Genomic DNA, 8929 nt, shown 5'->3' with positions numbered 1-8929 from the left:
CACCACCGCACAAGGGACCCAAACCATCCCACACCCCCTCTTTCCCCGTATGCTCTACCATATTGATATCTGGCAGGGACCAGACCTCCGCCATTGTATGCCATAAATTCCGGCCAAGAGGGCACCGCAAAAATGGGTGAAAATTATCTTCAAGTTCTGTAGCACAAAGCGTACAGAGTTCAGATGTTTCCAGCCCGCGTTTATGCTTATTTTGCCAGGTTGGCAAAGAATCAACTGCCACTCTCCAAGCAAAGTTACGGGCCGAAGGGGGTATGTCACATTTCCATATCAGCTGCCATCCTTTTCGTCTACCATCCGGGGCTGAACTGGAGGCCGATTCTGCATATCGATAAACCTCTTCAAACGCAAAGTTGTAAGCGCTTTTCATAGAGAATACACCTTGTTTGCCTGGCCCCCAAGCAATGATGTCTTCCTCCTGTCTCGGGGATGCTCTAATTTTAGAGATTTCCACAACATCAGCTAGGAGGAAGTATTGTTGAAGTAAGGCCAGATTCCAAGAGCCGTTAGGATTAAGCAGATCCGCCACAAACCTGATTCTGCATGTGCCCTGAGTGGTAACCGGTTTGAAACTGAATGGTCTAGGAATCCAGTTGTCACGCCAAATTTTGATGCTTCGGCCATTTCCTACTCTCCAAAGAATCCCCTTCTAGCAGAAACATTTTTTTTTGCAGAACTGAAGCACAAATTCTTGAAGATGTCTTTAGTATAGGCCTTCTCTTTTCTTCATCGTCACGCCACAGCTATAATCTTTTTTTCTCGAGTACGCACAAGCATGTTCATCAATATGTTATAGGGAGAAAAGTATCAACCCTTCACCGTGAATTGTTTTTTTTCCGAGAAAACTTCCAATCTATTCATCAACCATGAGTTGGTACATCAACATAACACCTCTACTACTCCATGAGTACCTTTTTCTTTTTGTGGGTACTCCACTCCATGAGAACCTAGATCTATCCTGAACTACTCACCCTGAATCCACCTCCACATAACAATCATGCCCTGACAGTGTCATGGGTTAAGCCAGGATGCCACTATTTTGCACGCATCAACTTAGTTATTTCGGGAGGAGAGAGCGAGAGCCAGTGAGCCAGTGAGGGATGCCACTGTCATTTCATGATTCCTCACCCGTCCAATCGAAAACCGGTACGAATAATACGCGACGCTGGGCTCACTTGCTCCTCTAGAAAGCTGCTCCCCCTTTGGCTCATTGCTCCCCCCTCCCTCCCTCCTACGTCAAATCACTCTCTGTTTCTTCTCTCTCCGCATGACTGCATCCATTCCGTCCATCATTGCCGATTACGCATTTACGCAAGTTGCCAACCAACGCCAATGCTCGCCACTGTCGTCTCCTCTCACTCACCGGCCGCTCCCATATATCCGCTCACTCCGCCGCCCCAACCAATATCTACGCCGAGAGAGAAAGAGAGAGAGGGAGCCGCCGGCATGAACTGCGTCAAGATTCTCGTACTGCTCTCCCTCATCCCTCTCGCGCTGAGGGGGGCGTCGCTCCTCGTCGTCCCGTCACCTTCCGCCCCTGACTCTGCATCACGCACCGGCGTCTTGGCTCCGGTGCCGGCGGAGCAGTGGAGGCAGGAGCGGAGGAGGACGGTGGGCCGTCAGACTCGGGGCGGCCGCGCCACCACCCTCGCTCCCCTCGCCCCCCGGCGGGGGGGGGGGGGGGGCCGTCAGCCGCGGGGCGGCCGCGCCACCACCCTCGCTCCCCTCGCCCCCCGGCGGGGGGGGGGGGGGGGCCGTCAGCCGCGGGGCGGCCGCGCCACCACCCTCGCTCCCCTCGCCCCCCGGCGGGGGGGGGGGGGGGGCCGTCAGCCGCGGGGCGGCCGCGCCACCACCCTCGCTCCCCTCGCCCCCCGGCGGGGGGGGGGGGGGGGCCGTCAGCCGCGGGGCGGCCGCGCCACCACCCTCGCTCCCCTCGCCCCCCGGCGGGGGGGGGGGGGGGGCCGTCAGCCGCGGGGCGGCCGCGCCACCACCCTCGCTCCCCTCGCCCCCCGGCGGGGGGGGGGGGGGGGCCGTCAGCCGCGGGGCGGCCGCGCCACCACCCTCGCTCCCCTCGCCCCCCGGCGGGGGGGGGGGGGGGGCCGTCAGCCGCGGGGCGGCCGCGCCACCACCCTCGCTCCCCTCGCCCCCCGGCGGGGGGGGGGGGGGGGCCGTCAGCCGCGGGGCGGCCGCGCCACCACCCTCGCTCCCCTCGCCCCCCGGCGGGGGGGGGGGGGGGGCCGTCAGCCGCGGGGCGGCCGCGCCACCACCATCGCTCCCTTCGCCCCGCGGCGGTTCGGCGGCTTCTTCCGGGACGACAAGAGGTTCGCGCCGACGGGGTCGAACCCGCTGCACAACCTGTGATCGGCCGCCGGTGGGGCTGACTGCTTTCGACCTCTGTCTTTGCAAAGTCTACCCAACTGGTGCACTGTAATTTTCCTCTTGTACATACGGTCTACCGAATCAGTTATTGATTTTGCATTGATTGAATGGGCTGTCTCTGCGTCTTCTTGGTGTTCAATTTGGTCATATATCCGTTACTAACTTAGCCTGAAAAAAGATTGTCAAGAACCCAGTGCTGATTTTCTTTTAAAGTTCGATTGGTTTCAGAAATCAGAACAGAGTTTGAGAAAATTTTAGTATACTCATACTACTACCAAAATTTGGTTTTATTCGTTGCATGAAGACGGCCCTCAAGACTCTTTTTGGGGAAGTTCACAGCAGTTGACTCAATTTAGTCACTCGTTCAAGGGGATTTCCGCTTTCCAATGGTAACTTAACCGTTCATGTTTTTTTGGGGGTGATGAAAAGACTTGCAGTTTCCGATGGTAAGCGAGGGAAAAAGGAGCATCGGTTGCCCGATTAGACCGCAGCAAAGTCACTTCGATATATACAGTGCAACTCTGCCTCCTGGAACCTGAAGAAATTTCAACCGGTTTTATATTGGGAATGTCTATAGCTCACTTCACTTAGACATAGTTATTTCTCAGTCAACATTTGTTAGTTCAAGCCACACCTTAAGCAAGCCACATTTGGGTCCCACATGGCATATGCACAAAAAGTGTGGCAAGATTTCCTTAGACTTGTCAACTTGTGGCTTTCATTTTGATGAACTAACCTTATGCAAGTTTGACAACAATGTATGGCAAAGTGTGACAACGCTAGTCCTAGAATCAAACAGCCTCTAAAAATCAACCTCTTATCTTTGGTAACTCACTACCTCAAAAAAAACTCACTAAAGCAGATCAATCATGAGGACATACATACTTTGTCATGATCATGATGTTTAGAAAAATTAAAATCAAAAATCTAGTTTTTCCCTCTAAGGCCAAAGAAACAACAACATCAATGCACAATAAAACTAAAAAAAATAAGCATCAATGCACAATGGCACACAAATTCTTTTTTTTTTTTGCGAGAACAATGGCACACAAATTCAAATACAGGTACAAAACCTATTTGCGGAGACAAATAAGAAAAATCCTGCCGCAAATCGCAGCTCATCAAATGTAAACTGTGGAACCAGCATATCATCAGTTCATCACCATGGCCTTGTCTGCTTTGGCCTGTGCTTGGGTTTCGCAGATAATAGAAACATGCTGTATTTGTAGTATACATTTTGTCTTGGTGACTTTTGGAAAGAGCAAGCGCCAAGCGGTGCACCGGACCGGACGTACGACGAAAGGTCCCGACGGACGGACGGACGGGCGAGTGGCATCTCCACTCTTGTGCGGCAGCATGCGACGGCACGAGACCCATTGGCTCGACGGGTGCGTTCAGGTGACAGGCGGCAGGCGGAGGCAGCAAAGCCAGAAAAGGTGCCGTCTGCGACCGACGCAGGTTGAAAAAAGCCGGCGAGATCCGCCATGAACTGACGCCTGATCGGCCTCGCAAAGCTCCACCGAAAAGCGAGGCGGCCACGGAATAACCTGCGGATTCCCTCCCAGGCGCCGCTGACAGCGCGTCGCGTCCGGCACTAACACGCACGGGCCGAGCAATGAGCAAGGAATATATACCAAGCGCAGGCGGATTCAGCGACCCGTCGTTCGTTCTAGGCGTGCGCGCTCGCTCATCCTCACACCTGGGACTGGGACTCACTGGAGATCCCTCGCTTCCGTTCCATGGCGCAATGATTCTGTCGTTGAAGTTGTGCGGTCAATGGCCCTTTGCCTGCACTGAAAACGACTGTCGGGCGAGAAAGCTCGTTGCTGGGACCGGGCGGCGCTCAGCGGCAGCGGCAGCGGCGGCGGTTGGCGAGGAGGAAATCATCGAAAGCTCTTCAGGGGCCTGGGATTCGGGGAGCAGAACGGGTGGCGTTCGATCGGCCTTTGTTATCCTGGAATCGCGGCTGATGTATGAACTGAGGGCCCAGCTGACAGCGTGAGACGAATCCATCGAGTAAAAATGGAACGAAAAGGATTATGTGGAACAGGGGAAAGGATGCGGTGAGATGCCTCGGCGTGCTGCTTGCACCCGCCACCAAATCAGGGTATTACAGTGAAATTGCTTGACGCCTAACAATGGGCACCTTATTATATCATCATTTTGCACTTAAAACGAGAGTTCTAGCTAGCAATTGGCACGCCTTTTGGACTCGTATATATACAAAATTATCTATGCATAAGGAAAGAGAGAATCAAATATAGATAATTAGATCATTTTTGGTGTTTTTTGTACTAGTTCGTAAGAAATATACCAAATATTTCTTCCATTGTTGGAAGTACATTCCACCGGATATAAAAGGAAACGTGACGTCACTTCATCGTCATTGTGCCACTAATTTTAGGAACTATCTCAGCCTAAAAGCATTAGCGAGTCGAGTAAAATTTCCCGCGTGAAATACTACTCCCTCTGTTCATAAATACAGGATGTTTTAACTTTTTCTGAATTTGATGTATATAGACATTAAAACTGTTTTGGTATGTTCAATCATTTATTCTAATATGTATGTAGTTCATATTGAAATATCTAAAACATCTTATATTTATGTACGAAGGGAGTATTAAATAGTAGTTTGTACTTAATACTAGTCAAAGACATCTAAAAATACGGCTCTAGTAAGAAAACAACAAAATGTTTCATCGTTGCCTCACTGGCCTCAGTTCAAAGATCAAATGTTCAATTCAGTTTTTTTTAGATTTGATACAATCAAATAAACTCAACTACTTTGACAAAATGCTCCAGTTCTGGGATGATTTAGGGGCTAGGATAGGGTCCCTGCTGAAGCAGTTTTTTAACAAAACTATTAAGGACCTTGTTGGAGATGCGCTTATAGTTGACCGGTTGTGTTGGTGAGAGAGACCCCATAATAGACGATTTTTGCGTCAAATTGCCGGGAAATCGCAAAGACCTCTTTATCCATGGCTCCTTGCGGAACGATATTGTTTCCTCAGTTTTTACTTCTGGTTTTCAGACCAGCTGCTGTAGTTTTTTTTTAAACTAAAAAGTATGTTAGTGTGTTATAAAAAAAATATTCGGAGTTTGTTTAAAAGTATGCAGCCATATTATTAAATAAAAACGTAACAAAGTCTTAAGGTCCAAAAAGACTCATAAACTGAGCAATAGTTGAAAGCAAATAAAACTGAAAAGCGCCACATCCAGCGATATAGAACTGAAAAGTGCCATATCCGGCGATAAAAAACAAGCTACGATGCTTACACACCTAGCCTATTATTAGCTCATCACGCAAATCGGCTGAAGATAGTCCGTGCTACCATCTTTCAGCGGTTGCACCCAATAATCATAAGCTCCCTGAAGTCCGCATGCGCGAGTAAGGATCACGTACGGATCCAAGTTGTAGCTCTGTAGATAACCTGTAAAAGGTTATTGAATTTTGTCCCATTAAAAATCACATCATTCCTAGTGTTCCATATAGCCCAAAATAATGCACATATTCCAATCCGAATATGCTTAGCTATGTGTATGTCCATTCCATTAAGCCACGTCCCAAATAACGTGTTTATACTCCTTGCGGGATGAACCCTAAAAGCTATATGAACTGATCACCACAATAATTTTGCAAGACGACATTCGAGAAAGAGATGTTTAATCATTTCATTTTGATCATAAAAGCAGCACCTGGAGTTACCAACCCAATTCCTTTTTACCAAATTATCTTTGGTTAGAATGACTTCTTTATGTAAGAACCACATAATTTTTTTAATTCGAGGTGGAACTTTAATCTTTCAAATGTGTAAAGACCTCAACAATGGCCCGGAATCAATGAGGTCCGAATACATGGATTTCATTGAGAAGATTCCATTCGTGTTTAACTTCCAGCGTATTGTATCCACATGATCGGATAGGTGAACATCCATCAACCTATGGACCAGGTGCAACTGTACATTCCAGTCCCCTGCTAGGGGTCTCCTAAATTGGATATTAAGCGGTATCGAGTTTAATACTGTGGCAATATAACCCTCATTACGTTCTAGAAAAGTGATCATGATTTTTTTAAAGTTCCTGAATTTTAAAAACATTTGAGTATTATAGAAACTGTTCACGAGTTAAAAAAAGTTTGTCCAATATTTTTTGAAGGAAAAATAAAAATATATATATAACAAAAGGGAAAACGAAAAGGAAATGAAATAAACTTACAAAAACGATACTGAAAAACAAAGAAAAGTGTCGGGACTCCTAACAAAACTGCTACCGCTCGATCGATTGCTCAATTTGTGCCAGTCCATACTTGCGAGACCTACATATCACCCGCAGGGTCTAAAAAAGACATATGTTGCTTGGAACCTTCCAAGAGGTAGTTTTGGAGCGATTTTGGCAAACTTTCGACAATTTTAAGAAGATTTTGTCCGCTTTTTTCCTTTTTTTCATGTGTTGGCTTTACAATTTTTTTTCCTTTTTCTTTTTTGTTCGTTTTCTGTCTCCCTGTTTTGGGTTTTCTTTTCTCTGTTTTTTATCAAAAGCAGGTTGAAATTTTTAATAGACACTAAACATTTTTTACACGCATGGTGATCATTTAAACATTATTAAATATATGTTGGATTTTTTTATTAATGTTAACCATTTGTTAAATGCACATTGAACAAGTTTTATATGCATGGTGAATATTTAAATATGTATGTTGAATATTTGTTAAATGCACGTTGGGCATTTGTCAAATGCACGGTGAACAATTTTAAAATACCCAGTGAGCATTTTTAGATACATTTTGGAATTTTTTCTGTACATGTTGAATATTTGTTAAATGGGCGTTGAACATTTTTCAAATGCCTGGTGAACAATTTTTAAATAGAAACTGAACATTTTTTAAACACACGCTGAACTTTTTTCAGATGCATGTCAAACATTCTTATGAATACACGGTAGGCTTTTTTGAAAACATTTTGAACAATTTGCAATTACACGGCGACCACTTTTTAATAAATGATGACCATTTTGTACACACATGGCAGAACATCTTTGAAAAAACACGATTGATATTTTTGTAATATGCGATATTTTTTAAAATATATTATTTCATTTTTTATGGCATACTCTAATATTTTTCAAAATAAATTATTAACTTTTCTTATCACACGGTGTACCTTTTCAAATATACGAACACTTTAAAAGGTATGTTAAAAAGAGTTCAACTTTCATTTGGAAAAATAGGAAAATAACATTTTCTAGTGAAACAACCGGTCATATGTATCTCTCCTATCTCTTCTCTTCTCTTCTTAAAAAAAGAAAGGTAATATTCTCGTTTTGCCCCTTCTTTCATCAAGACCTACTTACGTTTGTTCTTTTTTTGGCTTTTTTAGGCAAAAGACCTACCCACGTTGCAGCGCTCCGTTCCGCTCGGTTCAGAGAACTTGTCCCTAGGGCGGCGATATCATCTGGCTGGTCCAGAACTCGATCGGCCCAAGCCCATCCTGCATCATAAGACCGACCAACTCTCTTGTCTGCCAAACCTAGGGTTCCACCGCCGCCGATCGCTTGACATGCGCAAACGATGTCAATCTCAACAGTGGCCAGTCCTGGAGCAGAGGGTCGATCTCTTGACGCACACGATGTCGATGGCCGACCTCAACCCAGCCATGTACTACTCCCTCCGTTTCTTTTTAATGCGTATATAAGGTTTGATCAAAGTCAAGTTTTATAGAATTTGACTAATTTTATATTAAAAAATATAAGCATTAATAATATGAAATCAATATTAACAGATGCGCCATGAAACGTATTTTCATACTATATAGTTTTAGTATTGTAGATGTTTATATTTTTTTATATATAAATTTGATCAAATTTTGTGTAGTTTGACTTTGATCAAATCTTATATATGAAGTAAAAAGAAACGGAGGGAGTACGTGCAGCACTTTCTCAACGACGGCCAGGACGATGCATCGCTGTCGTCGCCGTGTCCAACTGCTGCACACCGCGTCCGGCACCGCCACGCCCGTCCCCTCCGCGGCCAGCTCCATGGCGCCTGGCACAAAGTTCGTCGCGTCACCTATATATGAGTCCCAGACCTCGTCGTCGCTAGCGGACCAGCAGCGACTCCACCACACTCGCATCACGTCCATCGTCTGGTCCGTCACACCCAGCTCCTCCACGACCCGCCTGAACAATGATCCCTGCATGCATGCTGTCGCCTGCCGAGCGAGTCATGCACGTACGCCATGGTTATGAGACCCTGTACGTACGTGGGCAGGGCACTGCTTGACGGTTCGTTGCATATAGTATGCACACGTACAGATGATTATGTAGTCGATTACAGGATACTTTTGCTACTTATTTTTACTTAATTACTCAGATTTCTCAATGCAGCACATTGTTAACTCAATATTTTTACTTACATATGCAGCATTGTATCAAGGAGATGAACTAGTAGTACAACACAAGGGTGAACAACGAGGAGGTTTCCCTGCCAACTGCCATGCATGGCACTCGTCAACAGGACAAACGGGCCCTCACGCAC

The 8929-nt window shown here is 46.3% G+C and overlaps 1 protein-coding gene across 1 annotated transcript; it reads left to right on the top strand.

The window, feature by feature from the left end:
• The first annotated feature begins 1235 nt into the window (after window positions 1-1235).
• On the top strand, window positions 1236-2505 carry LOC125531606. Its single transcript, XM_048695944.1, has 2 exons — window positions 1236-1668; window positions 2263-2505. The coding sequence occupies exons 1-2, from the start codon at window positions 1351-1353 to the stop codon at window positions 2377-2379; spliced, it is 435 nt and encodes a 144-aa protein (XP_048551901.1). The 5' UTR covers window positions 1236-1350; the 3' UTR covers window positions 2380-2505.
• The last annotated feature ends 6424 nt before the right edge of the window (window positions 2506-8929 follow it).

The sequence above is a fragment of the Triticum urartu genome, unplaced genomic scaffold (genome assembly GCF_003073215.2).
Source record: "Triticum urartu cultivar G1812 unplaced genomic scaffold, Tu2.1 TuUngrouped_contig_7593, whole genome shotgun sequence".
Lineage (NCBI taxonomy): Eukaryota > Viridiplantae > Streptophyta > Magnoliopsida > Poales > Poaceae > Triticum > Triticum urartu.
Note: the sequence above shows the minus strand (reverse complement) of the source record. Positions and strands in the feature narration are given on the sequence as shown.

Bases quoted from the DNA above. Each gene is read 5' to 3' on its own strand.
- LOC125531606 (XM_048695944.1), top strand. From the start codon at position 1,351: ATGCTCGCCACTGTCGTCTCCTCTCACTCACCGGCCGCTCCCATATAT. The intron at 1,669-2,262 runs GCTCCCCTCGCC...GGGGGCCGTCAG, and splicing joins GCGGCCGCGCCACCACCCTC to CCGCGGGGCGGCCGCGCCAC.